The sequence below is a fragment of the Chenopodium quinoa genome, unplaced genomic scaffold (assembly GCF_001683475.1).
Source record: "Chenopodium quinoa cultivar QQ74 unplaced genomic scaffold, ASM168347v1, whole genome shotgun sequence".
Classification (NCBI taxonomy): Eukaryota; Viridiplantae; Streptophyta; class Magnoliopsida; order Caryophyllales; family Amaranthaceae; genus Chenopodium; species Chenopodium quinoa.
Genome location: NW_018743292.1, coordinates 7,689,023 through 7,716,698, shown reverse-complemented (window position 1 = coordinate 7,716,698; position 27,676 = coordinate 7,689,023). Strand labels below are relative to the sequence as shown.

Sequence of the window (27,676 nt, the reverse complement as noted above, 5' to 3'; positions counted from 1 at the left end):
CCCCACCGCATCGCCGCCCTATCCCCGTAGCAGTGTTAGTCGTCAATGACAGATTATTAAGATCAGTTTCCAAGGAAAGCATTTGATATCTCGATCACTCACCCTAAATTCAATTTCAACAACAAAATCAACAAAACAATTCAAGAAAATAATCAAAACATATAAATACTAATTGAATGAAGAGAGTACGAACAGAAATTAAACCACAAAGAAATCCACTGGTTTTTAGGGCTCGCAATTTCCAATTTTCCAGGAAACTCGTTGTGGGGGGTTGGTGATTTGAGGCTGGGGTGGGGTTTTTTTGCTGGGGCTGGAGATTTTCGGGGCTGTTGTGGAGGTTTTTTGGGGTGGTTGAAGGGGTTTTCCGGCATGGTTTGGGGTTTGTGGTGAATAGGGGGCGGCAAGGGACAAGTGGGTATTTTGGGTGGTGGATTGTGGTTACGGGTTTTCAAGGTGGTGTTTTTGGGGGTAGTTAGGCTGTTGTGAGCTGTTGTTGTTGTTGTTGCATGCAGTTGCTGTCGGTGGTGAAGTGGGAGGAGGGTAGCAGCTTGTTGTTGGTGTAAGGTGAGGTGAACGTGGTGAGCAGGTTGGTGCATGAGCAGGGTGGAGTTATGGTGGTGGATTGGTGGCCCAATGAGAGAGATTAGGAAGAAGAAAAAAGAAAAAAAAATTAACCTGCTTAACAGGTTATAGTTCAAAGGGATTGTTAATGGAAGATCCCTACCAAAGGTGGGATTGTTTCTGGAATTTCAAAAGGTGGGATTGTTTATAGAACACTTACTAAAGGTGGGATTATTAGTTTACAATTTTCCAATCGAAAATGAGAAAGTAGGAAAAAGGAATGAACAGGAGAAGAAGGGCGAAAAAGAATACCAAAACCACCGACTTCCATCATCTTCATCTTGCCATTGCCAAACTTGTCAAATTTTGAAGCATGCTATTTGCTATGAATCGTTTGTGTTCCATTTTCTCATTATATTCTTGGTTGCTAAATTTTGGACCTCTACCAACTACCCTCACGTACTACGTAGTCATGTGGCTCACAGTTTTTTAAAAGCTTGCAAACATGTACAGTCGTAAGGAGTATTTGTCTCGTGTTCAAATGTAAACCATTAGAGAAGCTCAAAACTAACCGGATCCATTTAAAGCATATCATATAACTCGGGTTAACTTGTTTAATTAAACCTATAAAAAATTCTTGACACTAACCCGTGTTTTACGTGTCCAATTTGTGTTGTGTTATATGCAAAAACTGTGAGCCATTATTTTCATAAATTGATGCTTTTTTTTTCTTAAGTTATCGAGTTGTTAGTTTCTATGAGTAAGTTGTCGAGTTGTTAGTTTCTATGAGGAATCTCAACAATAACACAACCTATTTAATCAAATGTGTCGCATCATGTTGCCTAGTTTAATTAAACATGTTGTAAGCCCTAAACACTAACCCGACTTCTTCGTATCCGATTTGTGTCTTCTTGCTGTGTCATGTCAACTTTGCCAACTCTAATTTATTTTAATAAAAAGATCAGACTATTACAATATGGAATTTGTTATATACTTCTGGATGCACAGTACACACAACTAACCCAAGGTTAGTTTTTGCTCTTTATTTGATGATTTAATGAATAACATCATCAAAATATGAACAAAATACTCATGGGTGTACAGTTATCCCGAGTGTATATAACAATCATTTGACTTTAAATCATTTGTTAAAATCCTAGATGTGCAAGAACTTCTTAATTTCATTTCAAAATTCAAATTATTTAATGAACATTTTATTCCTCCCTAACTAGTTACAAAACATTATTGTAAAAAAAAAAAATTACAATGCACAAGGCCGCAAACATCAAAGACTCTTTGTCTCATAACCTTGTCCCCTTCTCTTCCTCGAGCATTCAGTTAGTATAGCCCAATCTTTTCAAAGCATCATTGATATAAGTCATCATAAATCATCTTCTCTTTCTAGCTTCATAGGATTTCGTCTTCTCTTTTAAAGTAGAATAACTCTGCTGACTTCGACTACACACTTTGCTCTTTCTTTCCGATCAAAACCATAGAATATACACATCATACGTGTGACTATATCTACACTTACCTTAATTTAGCACAACAATTGTACTCCACTTGCAAGAAAAGTGATTTCTTTCCTCCACAAGACTGGAGAAAAATTTCAAATCACCTGCTTCCCTTTAAATATCCTGTCAAAAAAGAAGCAAGATATTCACCTCAATATAAAGTTATTGCATTGCATGAAGCAGACTTTGCAGAAATACGCCATACAAAAAAAATAAAGATACATATTCCACAAAACATATATTCTGGAAATTTCAGTCTCAACATTCGACAAGATGAAAATCACAATAAAATTGATTTGGATGACTTGGTAATCGTGAACAGTGACAAAGATTGAAAGGGTTCATGAATTTTTCGACCTTCAAAATAAACCTCATGTTTAAGTTGAAGGGAAATTCAACAAGGTACATAGAGAGAAAGTAGTAGTTGAGAATAGTTACTTGACATGCAGTATTGAATGTCTATCAATTTCTATAGTACATCCCTGTTCAATTAGAAGAAAGATTATGATGGCAGGATTTGGTAATGCAAATGTGGGCTAGATGAGAAAGCTTTCAGGTGATGCAGTTAGCTCCCAAATCAATCAGTTAAGCGATGCTTGGTTAAACTGCATGAAATCTTCATGCCAATTCTATGCTTGATACTTTTTTAGATACAAAGATAAGGAGAAAAACATAACTAGGAGGTCCTCATCTTGAAAGGAACACCTAATGTATCACTGAGAAGTATTCGTACTTAATACTTGACAGTTGACACTCCAAATGAATATGTATGTGCACGCTTCAACTTCATACAAAAAGGAGAGATTAATAACCACCATTTAAAATACAAATATAGCTAAGGACACTCATAATTGAGTTAATGACTCTGGTACCCAAGTACAAGTGTGAATCTCATATCCTACCCCAAACAGCAAAGATATATGACTGACAGACGTTTCTCCAGAATTCACTCAAGTGCACCCTATTAATTTCACTGTTGATGGCTTAACGTGTGGTTGATGCAAAGGCAAATGAGTTTGGATAATCAACTACAAAAGAGCTTTGAGCATTTAGGAGAAAAGCCATCACATTCAGTTGTAAAAAATGACAATTGTCCTATATAGCTAATCCTAGAAGAGAGGAAGGTTATTTTGGAGTTTGGATACTTACATAGTAACTTCTCCACTTCTCAGCTAATCTGGAACAGCTAGTTTCCCCTTAAAACTCCTATTGGCAACATCTCCAATAAAGACACAAGAAAATTCATCGTACACAAGATATCTTGTAACTAGTAGAAATTCAGTCAGTTTAGTAATCAGAAGCACAGATCAAGCAGCAGCAAGTCACTTCTCAAATCTCATTGTTATGCAAAACAGCAAAACTATGCTGCAGAAATGCCTTCTCTTTATAAATTGCTTGGGCTAGTCAAGTGAATCCACCTACTCTACTTGAAGAGAAGTTCAAAAAATATGTATCTTTTTAACTGGTCAGCAAGGGGAAGCAGCTAGGACCAGGATCTTATTGGTAATTATTTCCATCACCCTTAAATTTCAATAGACATGGTAATTTGTGAAGCCACAAGGAGGCTCCAAGCAGACAATACAATAAAGATATAAAGCAGAGCAACAAGTGGCCTTTTTCAACATTAGTTTTTATAGTAACTCAGCAAAAGGCAGAACATGGTTTCTCGCATAAAAAACTATTGGAGAGGGACTTTGAAATTGGTGTAGAACTTTTACAGAATTGATTCCTGTTCCATCTTTTCAAAGCTATCAAATATAATGTTGAAGCAATCTGAATTCCAGCTCAAACGGGATGCTGTGATAGGGGTTGGTTGCAAATCTTGCAATCTAACCATGTGGACAATCTTCTACAAGACTGTTTGGTACTTGTTAAAAAAAAAACTCAACCGAAAAAACAGAATATTACCAGATGGTGAAGTTTATATATTTTGCAACTATATAATAAGAGCATAACACAGTAGAAAAAACAATAACACCTTTGGCACTACCTAAAGGATCCCAAAATTTAATTCCAAAGACTGGCAAACTATCTATCACCCTAACTTCAAAATAAGGCATTAAGCAATGACATTCTTCAGCAATTCTATTAAATGACTAACTTCAAAGATCGCAGAACTTAAATTAAAGAACAATACAGTGACAAAAACATATCTAGAATCCTTAACACCATTCAATCATATTTCATAATCATTGTTATGTCCGCAATGAAAAAACATCATCTCATACGTCATAACAGTATTTAAGATGCCATCACTGCAGCAAACAAAGGCAAGCAACATTTTCTCTAATCCTTTTATTCATTACAAACATATAGCAAGTTTAAAAATTTAGTAGCAAACCTTTCAGTAGGAGATCAAGGGAACGTTTGGCAGCTGCAGCTTCTTTCAATGGACAAGAAGTCAAATTCCATACACTAGGATTTTGTAGGCAACAATACAGGCGAACTCCATCACCCCTGACATTCCAAATAAAACTGCTCTATATGGTTTTGCACTTATGCATTGCCACATAACTCATCTGGCATAGAAATATAGAATCATAAATGAAGTTTTCCAATAAAATACAGGATCTGGTTTAAAACCAGTACTAAATGTAACAGTGATAAATGTCAAACCTTTATGAAGCATTCTGTTAACCGCACTTGAGCCCCATACAAGTGTACACCCTCTTGCAATATCTACTAAACAATGTGTACAAAATCCCATCACCAGCTCCGCAACCTTCCTCCTTGACCGTCAAATCTATTACCAATTTGGCAATTTACCAGCGATTCCTTGGGCCTTTTCCACACATATAGATTCCAACTGATCAAATAAAGCTCCAACATCCCAAGCATAACAAGACAACACGTCTCTAAACACATGATGGGTGATCCCCTTCTTAGCAAAAACAATATTGCCCTCACTTCAATCCCATTGAAACCTATACTCCAACATCTCAATCAAACATTACCCAATTATGTTTTCAATGGCCCCAAAGATCCTAAACAAATACAATTCTCGGGTATTTTCTCATTTTCCCCCGATACAACACCCTTGAACTAAAGCACTATAAGTGACAACATTTGGCGAAATCCCCTCTCTTTGCATCTCATCAAACAATTCAATAGCTTGAGACATCATATTATCTTTACAAAGACCATCAATGATAGTACTATATATGACAACATCCGGCTTACAAACCCCCTCAGATTTCATTTTCCTGAGAAAATTAATAGCACCCACATTATTTCCTTTCCTACAAAGTCCTTAAACAATAACACCATAAGTAACAACATTAGGTTGAATCCCAAGCTTAACAATTTTATCCAATAATTTAACAGCTTTATCAACATTATTACAATTTTCATCAATAAGGCCATTGATCAGGGTAGTAAATATCACAATATCAGGCTCATACCCAAGCTTAATACGCTTACCGAGTAGCGAAAACCCGAAATCGACCCGACCCAAATGACAGTAGCAATTTGTAAGACTACCCAGTGAATTCTTATTGGGTCGAAACCCAGATAATTCCAGCTGCCTTGAGAGAGAAATGACGACGGAATGATGCTTTTGAGGTCTCATTTTAGAGATGGCGATGAAGAGATGATTGAAATCCATTGCAGAAGGTAAAGGATCCAACGATAACATTTGATTGAAAAGAGAAATTGCGTGATTAATGTTTGTAAACCCTAATTTGCATCGTTGTGCAATTGAATTGAGATGCAATCGATTGAGGATTGCTTCTCTGAGATTAAACATGTGAATGAAATGGGGGATAAATATTTGATTGGAAAAGAAAAAAGTAATTTGGAGATTAAGAAAGTAATGAAAGATTTGAATTTAGGGCGCCTAGTAATTTCTTTGATTTAGGGCAAAGATTGTTGGATCTTGTAGATCTTTCGTGTGTGGGCATGTAACCACAATTTTTCTTGGTGCAAAGGCCCAATACGTTGAGGCTTTTATTTTTCCTACATTCGGGAAGAAACCTAAGAAAATTCTATCCCTTGTGAACAATTAATTATTTATACGTAGTAAGTTTCATTTTTCAAATAAGATGCTTCCCTCATAAATCGTCTAATGTAAAAGCTATAATATATGGACTCTTTATTTCACTTTAAATATCCATGTCTGACCCTCGACATTCGAACTTAGGTGTGACACTTGGACACTTTACTTTTAGTTCAAAATCATGGATATTTTTCACAAAATAGCCGAGTCGGACGTTTGGACATGTTTTCGTGTCAGACATGAGTACCCAAGTCCATGTAACATAATTTATACAGTTAACCTAGTGTATGATCAATACAATAGGAAATACCTCATTAAATCAAGCAACGTACAAGGCTAACCTAGTGAGCTCATTGAGCCAAATAATTGTATTGCCCTCATAGTGAGCTAGAAATTAAAGGGAAGGGAAGGAAGAATAGGATAGGAAAGGTGAGCTCCCTTTTTCTTTTAAATCTCTTCAATTTCGGAGGGATTATGTTTATTAAAGAAAAAGAAAAAATGGATTTCGCCCTCTCCTTCCCCTTCCTCCCTCTATCATATCAAAGGTTGATTGGGTGGGTGCCCGATGTATTCAAGGATATTTTTTTTAGCTTTGATGATTTAAGGAGACTATTGTTCATTTTGATGATTATTCTAGTTGCTAGATGAGACAGGGGTGTCAACGTTGAATGTGTAGATTGAATTCTTTTCCTCAAAGTATTACAACTTTGGCGGAAATGAAATTACTTTAATGAATAAATTAAACATCAAATGAGCATAAAATAACTCCAGGTGATTCTTACACTCGGAGTGTACATAAAAAAATTCGCAATCCATAACCCAAACAAAAAAATTGTCCTCCTTTTATCTTCTATTTTCTTTCTTCTATTTCCTTTTATCCAAACAAAATATTAGAGAGTATATAATTAATATGAATGTAAGCTATAGTTTTTTTTTGTTTTTTGTTTTTTTTTTTTACACATAATCTATACTTTTTCTGCTTCGTAACAATCGCAAAAAAGTTTAGGAAAATTTTAAGGTGGGGACCAATAGGAGAATTTTATAATGTAAACTATAATGTATTGTTAGTGGGGATTTATTTAATTGTAAGTATAGGAGAGCAAAAGAATTAAAAGTAGTGTAAGTAAGGTTGATAGGAGTGAGAAATAATAAATAGTAGTGGGTCGTTACCAAATAAGGAATGTTGAAATTATTATACAATGAACGTAAATATAAAATGTTACAATTATTATAAAACTGAGGGAGTAACTTTTTTAAAATGGTAAGTTTGTTTTTTTTATTATGAATAAGTGGATGTGATCCGCAATTTTTAAGAAAAAATTGTTTTATTATGTACAAGTATATGCAAGATTGCAAACATTGCATCATCTTTGATGATACAAAAATGAGCATCAAAGTTCCAAACTACAAATCTAAGAAACTACTCGTACTACATGAGATGACCAAATCATTTTATTTTCAGAAGTACACTCACCATGACACAATCACCAATTTAGGCAGTTTAATACTTTAATCTCCCAACACATCCAAAAACACATCGTTTTAGACACGCGACCTAACCACACCACAACAGACAACACCACTACCTCTAAATTAATTTACTTTCCCAATTTCCAAATAAACAATTACCAACGTGGCAAGTAAAATGGCAAGAATCGTAAATAAACCCACCTCCAAGGTCAATCCCAAACTCACACAACAAAAATATCTTCTCCCCCCCCCCCTCTCTCTTCCTTCACTTAACTTTATCAATTCTGAAATTCTCGAACTTTCCTCCATCGTCAGCATCTTCAATCCCACCCTCTCTCTCTCCTCTTCGGAGAGTTAGAGAGATAATTTCACATATAAATCCCCACCTCTATTTTCCACAGATATTTTTCTCTCTCCTCTTTTTTCTTCTTCCATTACAATTTTCTCCATGAATATATAATTTTATTCCCCAATTTGTCGACTTACTTTCGAATTATAATTCTAATTTTTCTCAGCCGTTTGATCTTGGTGAAAAAATGGAGAGAGGTGGAGGATCTAACGGTGGAAATGGATCTTGCTATTACTCTGTTCTTGGTCTTCGTAACGATGCTTCTCCGTCTGACATTCGTGCCGCTTATCGCAAACTTGCACTTGTATGTATTTACTCTTTTTTCGGCTCCGTTTGTTTTGATGAAAAATATTTTTCGCGGAATTTTTCAAATTTACTTTTTGATTTTAATTTGGGTTTGTGAAGAAATGGCATCCGGATAGGTGGGCGAGTAATCCTTCCGTTTCGGCCGAAGCGAAACGCCGGTTTCAGCAAATTCAAGAAGCTTATTCAGGTTTTTCTCACTAATTATAATTTTACTGATTTTTTAAATTCATCTAATTTGATTTGAGTTAATTTTATTTTTGGGGAATTATGTAGTGTTGTCGGATCAGGGTAAGCGATCAATGTACGATGCCGGATTTTATGATCCTACGGAAGAAGAAGATCAAGTTCGTTTTTTTTTTTCATTTAATGTTTTGGTGGAATTTAGAATTTTGCATGTTGATTATTTGCCTATTACGGTGTCGTTTGTAATTAAACGACGTCGTAATGTGACTATTTTGTTTAAAAATTAATTAGGTGTAATATTATATGGAACAGGGGTTCTGTGATTTTATGCAAGAGATGCTCTCAATGATGGACAATGTTAGAGGCGAGGTAATTTCTCAATTTTTCCCCTATAATTAGCTGTAATAAGACTCCACCTAACTATATTTTTCCTTGCGTAAAAATCATCGTAGAGGTTCAAGGGGTCAATTGAATGTACTTTACCACTCTTTCGTCTTTTTTTAGTTAACACGTTTTAATTTTTAAACTTCTACTTTAGCAATTGTGATAGTGTTAAAATATAATCTTGTTATGAGTGCCCAAGGTCTTTGGTAACTAATTAATTTATAGCTTAAAATAATATTAATTTTGAAATCTATGTTAAAATCACGTATCTATTGGTATTAATTTTTGCCATCAAAATATTACAAAGGTGGAGACTTAGGGTTGTTGTCTTTAGTAAATTAGAAAATGTAGGGACTGGGTGAAATTTTGATAATTTAAGGGGGTTGAAATGAAATATGAAGATAATTTAAGGGTATAAATGAAAAATTAGAATGAAAATGACAAGGGATATTTATAAGTAATGCATGGTAATACTAAAATGGCAGACGGAGAGTCTAGAAGATCTACAAAAGATGTTCGTGGAAATGGTGGGTGGTGGAGATGGGATGTGCTTTGACTTAAACGCAGATCAAACGGCTGCGAAAAGATCACGAAGTAGTGGAACTTGTGCAGCTACCAAAGGGAGCGCCGCACCCAAGCGAACCTCCCCTCGTTGCTGATTCATTCAAACGATGTCGTTTCTTACTTGTTTGTGATTTTTCTAACCAAATAGTGTCAACCTTTAGGCTTCTTTCTTCTTTTTCAATTGTTTATTAAAAGGGTCCCTTGTTTTATTAGAATTGTTCAACCTCTTTTGAGTATTGAGTTTGTAATGGTTAGAATATTAGTGAAATGTGAAATAAATATTTCCTTCTTGATTCTCCTATTGTCTTTTTATTTGCTACATTTGCATTTGGCTTGATTGTTTAGGGAAGTGAAAATAGAGAGGGTGAGTATAGGTCCATATATTAAAGAAAAGGATGGCAAAGAAATGGCACGTACGAGTACAAATGATCCGGTGGGGGAATTGAACATGTTACATGTGACATATCATACATAGTCATATGTGATATACTTCGTGTAGTAGGTTTTCACACTTAAATTATCTGGAATGAAGTACATATATACTCTGTATAGGCTTTCTTTATTTCAAATTAACCACAACATTAGCCTAGGTCGAATATGCTAAGTATGGAATATATCTTTCAATTTTTTTTTTTAAATATACATATTAATACGGTATTATTTCTGAGTATTATACAATTTATAATACGAGTACTTATTAGTGTTGATATTTGATCCCCTGTTTTTTTTTTAATTCAAAGAGCAAGATAAATGTTTGTTTGGTAGAAAATAAGCATATCCATCCGAAAACTGAAGGAGATGGTACAAGTAGCTTCCATATACGTCTAAAAAAAAATTGCTCCTCCTTTTTAATCTGTTTATTAAAGTTATGTTATTTTCACCCATTTAAGAAATACCGACAAATTCATATTAAACATTGAGTGCAAGTATTACGAATCATAATTTAATGTCAACAAAGACTACTTAACTACAAAGTGTATAATAGGACATAGTTTTCCGATAACAATTTGAAACGCCTAGTGATTCATTTGCAACACAAAACAAAAAAATAAAAATAAATAAATACATAGTGTAATTCACAACTATAATAAATTTAAAAAATTCAACACATTTCAAATAAGTGCCAATAGGTTAAGTAAATTGACTAAATTCCAAGAAATTGGCATGTTCTTATGTCCATGTAAGCTAGCTGCAACACTCATCAAATACCCCCTTTTATACACCAAACACACATATATACTATGTACTACTGGAGTACTGGTATATATTACTTCATCTCCTTCCTTCAATCTTCTTCCTATTTTATTTCTTAATTTTTACATAAATTTTTTTCTTTTTTCCAAATTCTTTACTTAATTCTTAGGATTTTTTGTAAATTACCACCCAAAAAATGTTCCAGTTTTGATATAACCACCCAAATAATTTTTATTTTTAAATTACCACCCAATAAAAAAAATAATTGCTCAGATTACCACCCATTTTGCAATTCCGGTGAATTTCCGTCGGTGGGCCCCACTTTTTTTTATTTATTTATTTTTTCCCTTTTTTTTATATAACCACCCAAATAATTGAGCCTAGGGCGTCGATACCGAGCGTCGCAAAATCACAATCGACAAGCATGAGCGTAGCCATAGCTAGGCTAGAGTAGCTCATCGCAAACCTAAGTGCACCATGTGTGTGCTAGGCGCACCATGGTGTGCTAGGCACCATCGCAGCCTAGGCGCACCCTAGCAGCCCATCGCAAGCTAGCATGGGTGCCTAGGTGCGCATGGCAGCCATCGCAGGCCACACAGGCACCAGGCAGCCCATAGCAGCTAGCAAGCATGCTAGCGTGGTGCCTGGGTGCATATGGCGCCTATCGCAGGCCATGGCATCACCAGGCGCACCATCGCAAGCACTGGGTGCTGCGTGCGTGCGTGACTGGCCTGGCAGCACCATCGCAAGCACCAGGTGCTGGCATGGCTGGCTGCCTGGCAATGGCGCGCCATGTGCGTGTGCTTGAGTGCTAGCCTTTGCATGGCAGCACTAAGCATTGCAGCACATGCGAGGGGCTGCGCGCCAGCTCGATGCTAGGCCCTGGCACTCGCAGCCTCGCACACTAGCCTCGCACAAGCAGCCTCGCATGTGATGCGTGTGGGCTGGCAGTGCGTGGTGCGTGGTGCATGGCTAGTGCGTGTACGTGCGCACATGCCTCGCATCAAGCACAAGCAGTGCTAGGCACTGGCTAGTACTAGCATAGGCATCGTGCTAGTGCGTGTGTGCGATGGGGTATGCGAATGGTGCGAGGGGGGGGGGCAGTGTGGCCAGCATGCGTGGCTCGCTAGCAACACGCATGCTGGCTGTGCTAGCAGTGAGGCGCGAAGAGTGAGTGCGTGGGCTGCTGGGGCTAATGCCAGCACTAGGTGCTAGCAGCGCCCAGCGCCAGCACGTAGCACCAGCACAGCCCAGCAGCAGCGCGCGCACTGGCTGGCTGGGTGCTGGGCAGCAAGGCACGCTAGCTCAAAATACTTTTGCCTAAGATCTAATATGGAAGCAAAAATATAAATCAAAGGAATTTCACTATAATATTTACGCCACTTTGTTTCCATTGCTGGAAGATACTGATCATAATCACTTTGATGGCGATGATCAGCGAAAAGTTGGGCGAGTAAGCATGCATTAGAAAGAAAGTTTTGAGCACAAGGATTGTAAACAGTAGAAAAACAATACGTCATGTTATGTAATAACTGTAAAAATTGCATATATCTTTCACAGTTATTCCAATCATCATCATACAAAGCATTTTGTGGAAATTTTTGGTTGTAAAATAATGTTAACGGGCCCTTGTACTCAATTGCCTTTGTTAACATGTCATAGGTGGAATTCCACCTAGTTGGACAATTGGTTCTAATTTTTATTACCCTTATCTTTTGTTGTTTTAGAAAACTCTTCCATTCTTGGTATCTCATGTTAGAGCTATTAATAGACATAATAGCATCTCTGATTTTGCTGTAGTATGGGCCAATTGCCCGAACTCCATCCTGTACACATAAGTTAAGTACATGGCAAACACATCTAGTATGAAGAGCTTCACCGTCTAATAGTACATCGGTTAAGTTTTGTTTGATAAGATTAGCTGTGTATGTCATAGAGGTTGCATTATCAAAAGTCATAGACATCATTTTATCTCGAAGGTTGTATTCGTCTATTGCTTGCATTAAATGGTGAGCAATGTTAATGCCGGTGTGTGGGTATTCCAGCATTTTGAAATGTATTATTATTTTTTATAACAACCATTGATCATCTAAACAATGGCAAGTCACACATAAATAGTGATATTTATAACCACTATCCCAAGAATCGGCTGTCAAAAATACTCTACAGTTAAGGTTACTCAATTCGGCTTGTAACCGGACTTTGTACTCTAGGAAATTTTTCATTGCGGCGGAACAAACGGTTTTCCTATAGATTCTTTTATGTTGGGGTTGTAGTGCTTTGTTAATGTAGGTGTTGAATGCGTCACTTTCCGAGAAAAGAAAAGGTTGTTCGACGTGTACTATCATTTTTCCTAGTTCATCCCTATCCCTCTCATAGTTGTATGTAAAGCCGTATGGATGGAATTGGAAAATTTTGGGCTGGATTGGATCACTAGCTGGTTTTGCACAAGCTTTCCTGTGTCTAGTTAAGTGTCCCGTCCCGTTTTTGGTAAATGTCGTGAATACACCATTACATGTTTTACATTTTGCATATTTTTGACCCTCTTTATTTAGGACAAAATAACTCCATACCTCACTCCTTCGGTTTTTCAAAAGTACCATCTCACTTTCGGTTAACCATTCATGATGTGTGTCTGCGTTAGTAGTGGCAGTAGAAGGGGTAGAACTGGAGGGAATTCGGGTACTTTCTTGGCTACCTTGGCTAGAACAATAGTTTTGTTGATCACCGATATAATTAGGTGGGAATTGACCGAATTGTGGGAATTGTTGTGGATTTTGATATTGGTTTGGTGGTGGTGGTGGAAATTGGTTAGGTGGTGGTGGAAATTGGTTTAGTGGTGGTGGTGGATATCCCGAAATTTAGGGTCATTGGTTTGACTCGAAATTTGGGGGCTCGTTGTATTTGGTGGTTCCCTAGAACTACTACTAAGGGTAAGTCGGCCTTTCGCCCTAGACCTAGATGATGGGTTGTTCGATGCCATAATTAACAATAAATTTTTTAATAAAAAGTGGTTAACTATAATAATAATAATTAATAACAACAATTTTAACAATAAAAATATCAATAATAATAATTAATAACAACAACTATAACAATAACAATAACAACAAAAATAAATAATAACAACAATTGTAACAATAATAATAATTAATAACAACAATTATAACAACAACAATAACAATTAACAACAATAATAATTAAACAAGATTATTCTAATAATAACAATAAAACAATAATAAATTTAAGATTAGTTTAGATCTTACAACCGTGCTTCAACGCTCCACTAATTACGATTACGAACTTTTTAATTTTTTCCGATATTAGGAAAATAATTAGAGAATTTAAGAGAATAATTAGAGAATTTAAGAAAATAAGGATTATTAGAGATTTAGAGAATATAAGAGATAAGAAGAAGAGATTGTGATTTTGTGATTTGGGAATGAAATGGTGGTGGGTATTTATAGAATTTTTGGGAAGCAAATTGGCAAAAATATAGCCGTTAAGTAGCCGTTTTTTTGGCTAATTAAGCAACTAGCCGTTGCTTTTAAACGGTAATATGGCCGTTGGGCACGCGGGCCGTGCCAGCGTGCCGGGCCATGCCTGGGAATTCATCAGGGCACGACCCGTGGCACGAAGTTCAACTTCCGTGCCGTGCTGGGCTGGAGATCGGGCCGTGTCGGGCTGCGTCGAACGGCGGGCCGTGCCGGGCGGCACGCGGGCCAACCCGGCCCGCGCCCAGGTTTATATTTACATACCACTTGAAAGTGTGAATTTCCGGGTACATATATAATTCCTCCGCGAGATCAATAGCCTCTATTGCGACGGACTTGGGTATGAGCCATAAACAAGACTAAAGCAAAAGGTCAAGGATCAAATAACATACGAAGTACTAATATCGTCTCTCTCACTGGGTGCCCTTGGAAAGAGATCGAAAAGAGACTTTACTTTGTATTTACAGGGCAAGAGAAGGAAAGAAAGGTCAAGAACCATATAGAAAATCAACAATTTCCAAGTACTATACTTTTCTTGTATCCATTGTCCAAGTCTCAAAGGTCTTTTCGTAGTGAAACTTGAATTTCACGCACAGAAGCCTGAGTACATGCTTAGAGATCAGCATTAACACAAAGTTGCCCAATAATGCTACCATGTCATAGCCGCTAACCTTTTAAATTGGCTGCAAACCTTTTCACCTTTTGTTGCATTGAATATGTAGAGAAGAACAGGCAAGTCCGCCATTTTTGTGATGTCACTTGAACCTTCTCTAAGTCCCATATACAGGAATGATGTTTGCTTCATGAGATAGCATGACAATTCGATCAATTACTGCAAGCATTATAGTGAGAAGAATTCTTCGAACAATGCAATATAGTATGTTAATAACACAATATATCAAGGACCACCATGACATGTTTAGCCTCCATTCAGCTGGCTCATTGCAGTACATATGATGTTCATGCATACAAACTTGAGGTACGCAGGAAGCACAATCAACAATCATGTCCACTAACTGGATTTATGGAATGTTAAACATGGTGCATATTCAAATATACAGAGCAAATCCTATAAGTAGGAATTTATAAACTACGTACCTTGAAGGGGAGCCTTAACACCCTTCCGGCCACCACAGGTGGGAAGGAAAAAAGCAGTCAAATTAAAAGTCCCTTAGAAGGTAAAGGATCAATATTGACATATGAAGAGGAAATGCTTAATTTGCATACAGTGCAGAATTATCTTCCTACTTAGCAGTAGACGAATATATACAATGAGATTTAGCAGAAGGATATCGTATTAATATAAAAAATCTACGAGGCTATGACCATTTCAAAGCGCTTCCAAATTCAATTTATGATTACAATTGTACAAAATAAATTTGACTAAAGACCTAATAAAATCTACAAATCTACACTAAGACATCTTGAAACAGAGAAACATAAGAAAAATAATACGGAGTACATCAAGCATCAAGGAAATGGAAGCAGATATATGAGTAAAGTAAAACTAGAACAAGTGAAAGCAAATATTCATTTACAAAAAGCAACATGAATCTAGGAACATTACATAGCAAAGTACAAGTGTCAGGGAAAAACAGAACTCATCTGAATAGTTAATACAGGGCACTTACTTACAGTTATTCAGTTATGAGTGAACATAAACTCAAGGGAATGATTTCAAGAGTTCAAGACATAGATCCAATTCCAAAAAGGTGCAGAGTAATGTATTCACAATAACAAACACCGCATCAAGATAAAACTTTGTGCTGTAAGGTGGAAGATTTTAAAGTTGTATCTTGTATCTCTGGTAAACCTTTACTGAAGTTAAAATGAGCCAAACAGGGAAGTCTGCTGTATTTTGGATTGGTGAATTTCAAATAGCATGCTCATATTATATAGTCATATGTTCACCATTAAACGAAGTATGCACCTGCTATTATGCTGTCATACTTGCAGTCAAGAGCTTTAGGGAGGATACACTTTAAGGCTAATGTTTCAGAACATTAAGCAGTCAAAGGGCTGAGGACATCAGGCACAAGTTCGTTAGCAATTGCCTTGGTGGCACCTCAATGCTCTTAACGCAAGAGGCGTGTCTGTTTAAATTAAGTGTTTGATATTAGTTCTTAATCAAATTGAAATCATGACTCTAGAATTTCTTTTTCTTTTTTAATACGGTGGTATGGTGGTATGTTACGTAGTATATAATCATAAAATCAAATGATTTTGATGACAAGATCTGATAGTCTTGCCTCCTTTAATTCAGATATTTGGTACATATCATATATACAAAGATAAATGTACAATTGGTCCAATAGATTATCCGCAAAATCAAAATAATATAGAGCAATTACTACCGGCAATGAAGATTGCTTCAGCATATGACCAAAATGACAAAGCTAACAGCAACAATTATATTTTTCAAGATTTCCTGTATGCATAAGCAAAGAAGTAACAGCTCGTCCAATTATGCATACCAAGCACAGCCAATAAGCAAAGTGACTTCATACTCCATAGTCTCAACATACAAATCCTTGACATAATTTCATAGCCAGCCACAATGTAGTGTCTACATTTCTGATCTAGGCATACAGTAAATATCCACGGTAGGATGATTAGGTGCCAACACTCCAAAGGAGTCATATTGGAGAAGAAACTTCAATTATAGGGAATAAATTGAACACACTTATTCAGTAACACAATATCTTACCACAGCCACATTTAGCTGACACAGAGCATCTGCTAGCTTTGCCATTTCAAAAGACAGAAACAATTACACAGTATATGGATCTTCCCAGGACAAAAGTAACTCCACCATTGGAACAGAATGAAACGCAGCTACCAATCGAATGAATATATGCCAAGCTAGTTGCAGCTTAAAGAATAAAAAAGATTTGATTTTGCGCATGGGCCAAAAAGATGCCTACAGTAAGCTGTAATTCCAAAATTTCAAACAGGCAACTTGCAAAGGTACAACTTAAAGCGACACAAGTCAACTGAAAGTTGCCATTGCCAAGGGGATGTCAAAGCTAAGACTGCCAGACAGGAAATCATATTGTTCAGCATAATTAGATTTGCTTGTGCTGAAGTAAGCTATATTGATAGTCTGATATACAAGGAAGAAGTGCAGGGGAACGATTTATTCACCCTCGGAGTTGACGGCCGTATCGAGAGATGTAGGGTGAAATCTTTGAGCAATTTGCCACCAATTCAAATACAACCCATCGGTGCTAAAGTTATTGAACGATAGATAACTTAACCACAACTTTCGCGGTCTCTGTAATCCACTTATTTAAAATAATATACAGGCAATACAGCCACCATCAGATAACATCTAATAACAATTACCAAATGCTCAATATGTGAGAACTGATAGCAGCTAATCATTGATCAATTTACCAAAAAAATACAATGTGATACCATCAAATTAGTTTCATATAACATATAACAAAAAGGACTAATCTTCATACTATCATCCTACTTAACATCAAAATTTCACCTAAATCAAAGTAAATATAAAAACACTAAAATTCTACTTATTCTTGACGGTAATCCCAAGCTCACTAGCCACAATAACAGTAGTTGCCATGTTAAGAAACATACCATGCTCAACAACACCAGGCAACCTCAAAATTGTGTCGCTTGCAACATCAAGATCTCCAATATCCTTCTGAAAATACAAATCAATAATATAGTTTTCATTATCAGTAACAAAAGGCTCACCACTCTCAGGGTAAACCCTAAGTTTTGCAACACACCCAGAATCCTGAAACAAATTTCTCAACCTTTGAGCAGAGAATTTCCAACAAAAGGGCACAACTTCAACAGGCATAGCTAACCCACTTCCACCCAAATGCTTAACCATCTTAGTTTCATCCACAATACAGATGAACTTCTTGCAAGCACTCTCAATCATCTTCTCCCTTAAAAGGGACCCACCTCTACCCTTAACCAAATTCATGAACGGGTCAACTTCATCAGCACCATCGATTGCGAGATCGATAACAGGGTATGAGTCTAGATCTGATAAAGGGATACCACATGAAACAGCTTGTTCATGGGTCATCTTTGAAGTGGGTATTCCAATGATTCCAGTAAGTTTACCTTGTTGAAGCAATTCACCAATTCGGTTAACTGCGTGTTTTGCTGTTGACCCGGTTCCTAACCCGATTACCATACCCGATTCGACATACTCAACTGCTTTGTATGCTGCGATTTTCTTCAATTCGTCCTGGGTTAAAACCCGGGGTGATGAGATTGAATTGGGTGAACCTAATAAAAACCCGTTTTCCATTGCTGCTTTTTCAGAGGATATGAAATGTGTGCAGGGAATTGCCATTATAAATGTAGATTGAATTACAATGTGAATGCAAATTCAAAGAATCAAATTTGATTATTTTTTTATCAATCAAATTAGATAATATTTTGTGAAGCACAAAATCGGGAAGAAGAGATTATAAATTAATGGATACCCAGAAAAGAGAAGAAAGGGGAAAATCTGAAATGAGCAAGAAAAGATAAGAGGGTGTTTGGGATTTTATAGGAGGAGGAAGATAAGAAAGAATTTGAGTGGTGGAGGAAGAAGAAGTAAGAAAAGGGGGGAAAAATTAGGGTTTATTAAATTATTATTATTATTATTATCCCGAACCTAAAAGTGTGTTGTAGGACTCTTTGACTATAAAAAACCTTTTGCAATTTGTTTTTGGTGGAGAATATTCTATTTATTTTTTGTGTTATTGTAACGTTTAATTTGTAAAAATCATGATTTTTAAGCCATTGAAGGTGGAGTATTTTCTTTCTTTGATTTGGAAAAAAAGGAAAGTAAAGACGTGTACGTGTTGATGCAGGTATGCGGCGGCAACTCGGCATGGTCTATGATTCTTGTTGAATAGATTATTTATTACGCAGTAGTGCAGTACGAAAAAGCTCTTCTTTTTTTCTTTCCTTTGTGATGATATCACTCACTCTTTTACAATTTCTTAGAGGTGATTATTGGGCGGGTCGGGTCAAGCTTCGGGCCGGATTTTTTGTGCACAGACCCGTCCAAAATAGTCAGGTCGGGCCTAAAAATCAACTAAATATGCATAAAAACGCAATGTCAAACCCGTCCCAAAAAAAAAATTGGGTCGGACCATACTTGATCAGCTCTACAATTTCTATTCTTACATGTCGAATGGCCAGTCGACAGTCGTTATACTACGTAGGATTTTTTATTTCGTTAGTGTTATATAGGTTACTCTTTAAATGTTATAAGGGTTATTCGATCAGCATTACATGAATTACTCAATTAGTATTATACAAGTTTATTGGTTTTTTTTTTTGATAAATAAAGCAATAACCTTTAATAACTATGGATCTTACCAATGCTAATTTATTTACGAAAATGTGACTAGTGTTAAGAAAATGTCAAATGAAGTTCACATGAGTTTGGAGCACAGTAGCTTATAACTCATCACATGAGCTATATTTAGGACAATAATTTGTATATAAGTACAATTATGTAACATACTTTATGGGCAATATTTGCCTATAAATAAGTTCACTATCTTGTGAACTAGTAGTGTAAGAAGAAAAACCGACATTCTCTAATTGCTCTTTTGCTCTCTTCCATCTCCATCATCATAAAATATACAATATCATAGTTACCTCTTAACACGTTATCAGCACCAGTTACTAGTCAGGTATATTTATACCTACTTCTCAAAATTATAACAAATAAATACTATCTACTTCTAAATGTTTTGAGGAGTATGCTCTATAGTTGCCCATATTTTGGAATCCTCTATACCAGAAACTCAAACATTTATTATATCATATATCTCAAAACATGATAAACTAAATTGACAAAAAGATGCAGCCTTTTATACTTATTATTTTTCTTTCTTTTACGAACTTTTTGTGTTTCTTTCAGTTTTCGAACCCATGATCTTTTATAGATATTAGGGCTCTCGGACCACTATGGCTTGCATTCCCAGTGTGATAACCTTTTACAATTATAAATACATATATTTGAATCATAATTTTTCCAGTACATTAAACCATTATATGATATTTTTACAATTGTACAAAACAGTAACAGATAAACCTACCTCTATAAAAGGTAGATTTTCCCCCGATTTTCACCACAAATCTCTTATCCTCTCTTTATCCAAAAATCACCCAAAAATTATTCACCCCTTCTTCTCCAATATGTTCCCCGACGGCGACCAAAACATCCAAAACACCCACACCTTCACCTTTGAGGAATATTTAAAGAAAATAAAACAATATTTTCTCCTAATTACGGCGCTTGTAGTTCTGTTAGTAGCAATATTAATTTTTGTCATAATGTACAAGTGAAGTTTGTTTATTTTGTCGGTTAAAAGCATGTTTTGTTTTATTATGTTGTTTTGTTGTTTTAAATCATCATTGTATAATATTACCATTATTATTATAATTATTGTTACTACTATTGTTGTTGTCGTTTTGCTGTTTATACGACTAATATGATTTTTTTTTGCATAGTTATATAATTACTCACAATAATAAACCAAGGGGGGAGAAAGAACTATTTTATTTATGTCTTATTATTGTTAAAAAAAAAATTAATTATCATGTGTTTCATTAACAAACTAAAAATATGGAAGAATTAAACACATGTGATATACGTATGATTATAAACTAATTATCACGTAATTTGTTGTAGTTAAAATGGGAGATCTTGTGAAAAGACAATTCAGCATTCTAGATTTATCTGGAAAGAAATTTTTGGAATGGAAAGTGGATGCCATGATGAATTTAAAAGCTCAAGGGTTGGAGCATACTGTTAATAAAAGTCCCCCTGGTCAAACAACTGATGCTACCACTTCTGCAATGACGTTGAAAAACCCATTACCGAACAAGAAAAGGCAAAAGCCTTAGTGTTACTAAGGCATCATTTACATGAAGGCCTTAAAACTGAGTACATGATGGTTGAAGATCCCAAAGAATTATGGGACTGCCTTAATGAAAGATTTGGACACCACAAAAGGGTGCTCCTTCCTAAGGAATTATTTGATTGGAGAAATTTACGGTTCCAGGATTTCAAATCTGTAATAGATTACAATTCAACCATACATGAGATAGTATCTATATTGAGATACTGTGATCATCCAGTCACCGATGAACAAATGATTGAAAAAACACTCACTACCTTTCATGCAAACAACATACTGTTGCAAGAACAATATCGTGAAAGAGGTTTTAAGAAGTTTAATGAATTAATGAGTGTATTGCTTGTTGCGGAACAAAATAGCGATCTTTTGTTGAAAAATCATAATCTCAGACCAACTGGGTCTTTGGCCACTCATCATGAGGCAAATGCAACAAGTTCTTATCCACTCGAGGCAAATGCTGCACGAAGAGGTGGACGTGGAAATTACAATGGCCGTGGAAATTATCGCGGACGAGGCCGAGGACGTGGTAGAAACAATTTTCAAAGAAACAGTAATTTCAAAATTTTTGAAAAACAGAAGGGACAGTCATCTGGAAGCCACAAACAAACTCTTTCAAAAGGAAAAGACACATGTTACAGATGTGGCATGACAGGACATTGGGGACGTACTTGTCGTACGGCCAAACATTTGGTAGACCTTTACCAGGCTTCTGTAAAAGGCAAAGAGAAAAATGCAGAAGCAAATTATGTTAATGAAGAAAATGCTCCATGTCCTACCCTTGATGTGTCCGATTTCTTCATGGACAATGCTGAAACTGGGAATGATTTCATCTTTGGAGAAAATAACAATGCTTAATTAACCCATCTACTGATGTAATATATACTACGTTTTAATGAATTTTCTGATATGTATTTTAAATGATTAGTCATGTACTCTTAATTTCTATCATAAATAAAAGTTTGTATGATATTATTCTAAACTAATCTCATATTTATTTTATGAAGATATGGATATACCCGAAGTTGGTTCCGAATATCATTGCCTTTTGGACAGTGGAACAACACACACTATCTTAAAGGATAGGAAATATTTTTCACAACTAAAGTTGTTTCAGGCAAATGTAAACACTATCTCCGGGTCAGCAAAATTAATTGAAGGATCTGGAAAGGCTTGTATAATGCTTCCAAATGGAACAAAATTGATGATCAATAATGCTTTATACTCGAGTAAATCTCGAAGAAATCTCATAAGTTTCAAAGATGTGCGCCAAAATGGCTATCATTTAGAAACAATGACAACGGGTCAAAAGGAGTATTTATGCCTTACGGCAAGAAAATATGGCAAGAAACACATTTATGAGAAATTGCCAGCATACTCTTCGGGGTTATACCGTATAAACATACGACCCATGGAAATCAATATGATATCTAACCAGAATTTAGATGACAAACATTTGATTATTTTATGGCATGATCATTTGGGACATCCAGCAACTGGGATGATGCAAAGAATAATAGCGAATTCAATTGGACATACAATAAGGAATGCCAAAATTCCTCGATCGGATGAATTAACATGCTCTGCATGTTCACTTGGCAAATTAATAATAAGACCATCCATGAACAAAATTGCTATTGAATCTCCAAAATTCTTGGAAAGAATTCAGGGAGATATTTGCGGGCCAATTAATCCGGCATGTGGACCATTTCGATATTTTATGGTTTTAATTGATGCTTCCACACGATGGTCACATGTCAGTCTGCTTTCAAGCAGAAATGTTGCTTTTGCAAAATTACTTGCCCAAATTATCAAATTAAGAGCACAATTCCCAGATCATACAATAAAGAAAATAAGGCTCGATAATGTTGGGGAATTTACATCCCAAACAATTAATGATTATTGTATGTCAATTGGAATTGATGTTGAACATCCAGTAGCTCATGTCCATACACAAAATGGTCTAGCTGAATCACTAATTAAGAGATTACAATTGATTGCAAGACCATTATTAATGAGATCAAAATTGCCATCATCTGCTTGGGGACATGCTATAATACATGCAGCAGCACTAATTAGATTGAGACCTACAACTTATCATAAATTCTCACCACTACAACTTGTTTGTGGTAGAGAACCAAATATCTCACATCTAAAAATCTTTAGTTGTGCTGTATATGTTCCTATTGCTCCACCCCAACGAACAAAAATGGGTCCACAAAGAAGGCTGGGAATTTATGTCGGGTTTGAATCCCCATCTATAATTAAATATCTTGAACCATTGACTGGTGACTTATTTACGGCTAGATTTGCCGACTGTCACTTTATTGAAGCAGTATTCCCAGCCTTAGGGGGAGAGAAAGTGGACCCACACAAGAAAGAAATAGAACTTATTTGGAATGCAACACAATTGTTGATGTTAGACCCACGAACAAATATGTGTGAACAAGAAGTCAAGAAAATTGTTCATTTACAAAGTGTTGCAAATCAATTGCCCGATGCATTTGTAGACACAAAGAAGGTGACAAAATCACATATACCAGCAGAAAATGCCCCTGCACGTATTGAAATCCCAACTGATAATAAGGCCATTGAGAATGAATCTCAAGCACGCAGAAAGCGTGGGAGACCACTTGGTTCAAAAAATTCTAAACCAAGGAAACTAAAAAGATTGGATGGAATAGAAAATGAGACTAATAATGTTCCCCCGTCAGAAGGTCAAGAAAGACCAAATGTGGATGAAAGTAAAGAAAATGATGATAATCCAAAAGGGGACGAACAAGAAGACAACCCTACGGGAAATGAACAAGACGTTCAAAACGTCGATAACAATGAAATTTCAATGAATTACGTCTCTACCAAGACTCATTGGAATAGGAAAGATGTTATCGTGGATGAAATATTTGCAAATTTCATCGCAATCGACATTGTGTCTGATGAAAATGATGTTGAACCAAGGACAGTGGAAGAATGCCGACACAGGAGTGATTGGCCAAAGTGGAAGGAGGCAATGCTGGCTGAGTTGAAGTCACTTGAAAAACGAGAAGTTTTCGGAAAAATAACTCTTACACCAGCAGGTGTAAAACCCGTTGGCTACAAATGGGTATTTGTGAGAAAACGTAATGAGATAGTTAGATACAAGGTAAGACTTGTAGCCCAAGGATTTTCTCAAATTCCAGGGATTGATTATGAAGAAACATATTCTCCGGTAGTTGATGCAACTACATTAAGATTTCTGGTAAGTTTGACAGCCACAAAAGGACTGCAAATGCGATTAATGGATGTAGTGACTGCGTATTTGTATGGGTCACTCGATACAGACATTTACATGAAAGTCCCCGAAGGACTAAAACTACCAGAAAACCACAAGCCTAGACAATTACTTTCCATAAAACTAAAAAGGTCACTTTATGGATTGAAACAATCTGGAAGGATGTGGTATAATCGTCTCAGTGAATACCTTGTGAGAGAAGGGTTCAAGAACAACCAAATTAGTCCCTGTGTTTTCATAAAACGATCACAATCAGGATTCGCTATTATTGCAGTTTATGTTGATGATTTGAATATCATCGGAACCCCAAATGAACTTGAGAAAACTGCAAAATACTTGATGAAAGAATTTGAGATGAAAGACCTTGGAAAAACTAAATTTTGCCTTGGATTGCAAATTGAGCACTTGAGTCATGGTATTTTTATCCATCAATCAAACTATACAGAAAGAGTTTTGAAAAGATTCTTCATGGACAAAGCAACTCCAATCAACTTCCCAATGGTTGTTCGTTCTTTGAATATGAAAAACGATCCATTCAGACCCCGAGAAGAAAATGAAGAAATTCTAGGTCCAGAAGTACCATACTTAAGTGCAATTGGGGCCTTAATGTACTTAGCTAACAACACTAGACCCGACATAGCTTTCTCTGTAAATTTGTTAGCCAGGTACAGAATTGCACCGACATACAGACATTGGAAGGGAGTCCGACACTTACTCCGATACCTACGAGGGACACAAGACCTTGGTTTATATTATGAACCGAAACAAGATGCTGCTCTTGTTGGGTATGCAGGCGCTGGATACTTATCGGACCCTCAAAATGCCAAGTCACAAAATGGATATCTGTTCACTTATGGCGGCACTGCAATATCATGGAAATCAACGAAACAGACATTGACCGCGACATCCTCAAATCATGCAGAGTTGATAGCCCTTTATGAAGCAGGACGAGAATGTGTGTGGCTAAGGTCGATGATCAGTAATATCCAAGAAGAGTGTGGAATGAAAGCAATAACAGAAAATCCAACCACCATATTTGAGGACAATACAACATGCATCTCTCAAGTAACTGAAGGATATATTAAGGGAGATAAAACAAAACATATATCTCCAAAACTATTCTTCACACATGATCTGCAAAAGGATGAGGAAATAGATATCCAGCAAATTCAGTCTTGTGACAACCTTGCCGATCTGTTCACCAAATCACTTCCTTCCAAGAAATTTGAGCAATTGGTTCACAAAATTGGAATGCGACATCTTCGTGATCTATGTTGAAATCAGGAGGAGTATTATATGCACTGCACTCTTTTTCCCTTCGATCAGGTTTTTATCCCACTGGGTTTTTCCTGACAAGGTTTTTAACGAGGCAGTATATCAAAGCATATAATATTTTTCTTTGAAGCAACCCATACTTCATTTCATGCGAACTTCAAGGAGGAGTGTTAAGAAAATGTCAAATGAAGTTCACATGAGTTTGGAGCACAATAGCTTATAGCTCATCACATGAGCTATATTTAGGACAATAATTTGTATATAAGTACAATTATGTAACATACTTTATGGGCAATATTTGCCTATAAATAAGTTCACTATCTTGTGAACTAGTAGTGTAAGAAGAAAAACCGACATTCTCTAATTGCTCTTTTGCTCTCTTCCATCTCCATCATCATAAAATATACAATATCATAGTTACCTCTTAACAACTAGAATTTTTTATTGATTTATGTACAGAAATATTACTAAATTAATGAATTTTGTTTATGAGCATAATAAATTGGGGAATCCTCCTTTTAAATCGTCCTACCATATCCTTACTCCTTAGGCTCGAAATTATCATGTGTCGTGTAGTTCTGTTTGTAGGCAAAATAATCTTGTCCCTTGGATTTGGCATTATTTAAGATAGCCAGAATATTTCCAGATTTGGTTCAATATCCTTGTGGGCTGTTCTGGTAAGAGGCCCACAATTAAATGGGCATCTTGAGTGAGTTCATGACACCAAAACAATAACGTATGGCCAAAAACACTTTAATTTATTTTTATGGTAAGGTTAACCGGCCCCCTTATCGAAGGCGGAGTGGAATTTATGCTGATAAGGATCGAACATCGCACCTCGAGGATGCGAGGTGACCTCTTGTGCCACTACATTAAGAGGTCTCCCTCCAAACACTTCAATTAATACTCTGAATAGAATTATTCAATAAAAGTTGATTTTTCAAGGGCAATGCTATATTCAACCCTAAACATTTAATATACTTTCTTTTTTAGTACGGAGTATTAAGTTAGGAATTTATCGACAATTTATGAGTAAATCGGTGTAATAAATATTTATCTAATTATAAGACAATTTACTAGCATTATTTCTTCAAAGAAAAAGAACAATTCCACAAAGAATATGTATTTTGGCGGAAATTGATTTAAATTGATTGACTGACATTATATTATTCATTTTCAACCAAATTTTGCCTCAATTTTTTGTACATTGAGAGCCATAATATATCTTTTTTATGTTAATATGCCTCCCTAAACTAATACTTGTACTAGATTTCACATTTTGAATCTCTCTTATTTCCAATTATTTTTTTGGTTAATAAAGTATAATTATTATTTTTTGATACGGATGAAGTACAATAGTAATCGATATGTGGAGCGTTGATCTTACTAAACGAGTAAATGGCCCTTTAGGCTTGCAACACTGTGATTTTAATTTTGGGTCGAATCATCTGGCATGGGAGACCAACATATGAGTTACAATAAATGAACTCACAATGAAGGGATTTGACTATTTGAGATTGGGTTCAAAGTAAGGAGTTTTGGTGCATATATTTGGAGATGAATGTGTCTTTTGTATGTACTAATAAATACACAAATTAAATGGATAATGTATTTAATATCTGGAGATGTGTGAACTGAACAAAAACCTCCTGAAGTCTTGCCCATCCAATTCGATTTCAAATTAATCTTTTGTTTGTATAATTAATAAATGTTCATCGTTACTCTAACTCCTCTGCTACCAGTATCCAGTTATCGCCATTATATATAGGCCTAATGAGTATTCTTGAATCTTGATGGATATAAGATGTACAATGTACAAAGTATCTTGGAATCAATTGTTATTTTTATTCTACTTCTCATAATTAAGCATATGACACGTTTCAAACACATACTCCCTCTGTCCCCAAAAGTTCGACCATTTTGACCTAATTTTAGTCCCAAAATGTTCATCCCATTTTCATTTTAATACCCTCTAATTTGCAATAATATTTGTACAAAATTAGCTTCCCCATGCAAATTTTACTTTTTCTATATACTTTTATTACTTTCTCTCTCTACTTTTTTGCAATTCCAATGTAAATTTCCCTTTTCAATTTACTTTTCTTAGCTTCCCTAAACACTCTTATACTTCCAATAACTTTCTTAATACCCGCGAAATCAACCCAAAAGGGTCGTTCTTTCGGGGACGGAGGGAGTAATACGAAAAGAA

The 27,676-nt window shown here is 35.9% G+C and overlaps 3 protein-coding genes and 1 long non-coding RNA gene across 4 annotated transcripts; 2 read left to right on the top strand and 2 right to left on the bottom strand.

Moving 5' to 3' along the window:
* Positions 1–1,252: 1,252 nt before the first annotated feature.
* LOC110736806 lies at positions 1,253–6,024 on the bottom strand. Its single transcript, XR_002514277.1, has 3 exons — positions 4,692–6,024; positions 4,417–4,594; positions 1,253–2,198 (listed from the first exon to the last, which is right to left on the bottom strand). It is a non-coding gene; the product is annotated as an uncharacterized LOC110736806 (long non-coding RNA).
* A 1,788-nt stretch (positions 6,025–7,812) lies between these two features.
* Positions 7,813–9,622, top strand: LOC110736797 (dnaJ homolog subfamily B member 3-like). The gene is made up of 5 exons (XM_021917106.1): positions 7,813–8,192; positions 8,294–8,381; positions 8,468–8,538; positions 8,690–8,746; positions 9,247–9,622. The coding sequence occupies exons 1-5, from the start codon at positions 8,076–8,078 to the stop codon at positions 9,418–9,420; spliced, it is 507 nt and encodes a 168-aa protein (XP_021772798.1). The 5' UTR covers positions 7,813–8,075; the 3' UTR covers positions 9,421–9,622.
* Positions 9,623–17,276: 7,654 nt separating this feature from the next.
* On the bottom strand, positions 17,277–18,835 carry LOC110736796 (probable ribose-5-phosphate isomerase 2). The gene has a single exon (XM_021917105.1). The coding sequence runs from the start codon at positions 18,347–18,349 to the stop codon at positions 17,543–17,545; it is 807 nt and encodes a 268-aa protein (XP_021772797.1). The 5' UTR covers positions 18,350–18,835; the 3' UTR covers positions 17,277–17,542.
* A 2,122-nt stretch (positions 18,836–20,957) lies between these two features.
* On the top strand, positions 20,958–21,779 carry LOC110735895. Its single transcript, XM_021916073.1, has one exon. The coding sequence runs from the start codon at positions 20,958–20,960 to the stop codon at positions 21,777–21,779; it is 822 nt and encodes a 273-aa protein (XP_021771765.1).
* The last annotated feature ends 5,897 nt before the right edge of the window (positions 21,780–27,676 follow it).

What these genes read in the sequence shown, in the direction of transcription:
- LOC110735895 (XM_021916073.1), top strand. Translation starts at nt 20,958, where the DNA reads ATGGTTGAAGATCCCAAAGAATTATGGGACTGCCTTAATGAAAGATTT.
- LOC110736797 (XM_021917106.1), top strand. Translation starts at nt 8,076, where the DNA reads ATGGAGAGAGGTGGAGGATCTAACGGTGGAAATGGATCTTGCTATTAC. An exon ending in CTTATCGCAAACTTGCACTT is followed by an intron (nt 8,193 to 8,293) that starts GTATGTATTTAC and finishes GGGTTTGTGAAG; the next exon opens with AAATGGCATCCGGATAGGTG. An exon ending in AATTCAAGAAGCTTATTCAG is followed by an intron (nt 8,382 to 8,467) that starts GTTTTTCTCACT and finishes GGAATTATGTAG; the next exon opens with TGTTGTCGGATCAGGGTAAG.
- LOC110736796 (XM_021917105.1), bottom strand. Translation starts at nt 18,349, where the DNA reads ATGGCAATTCCCTGCACACATTTCATATCCTCTGAAAAAGCAGCAATG.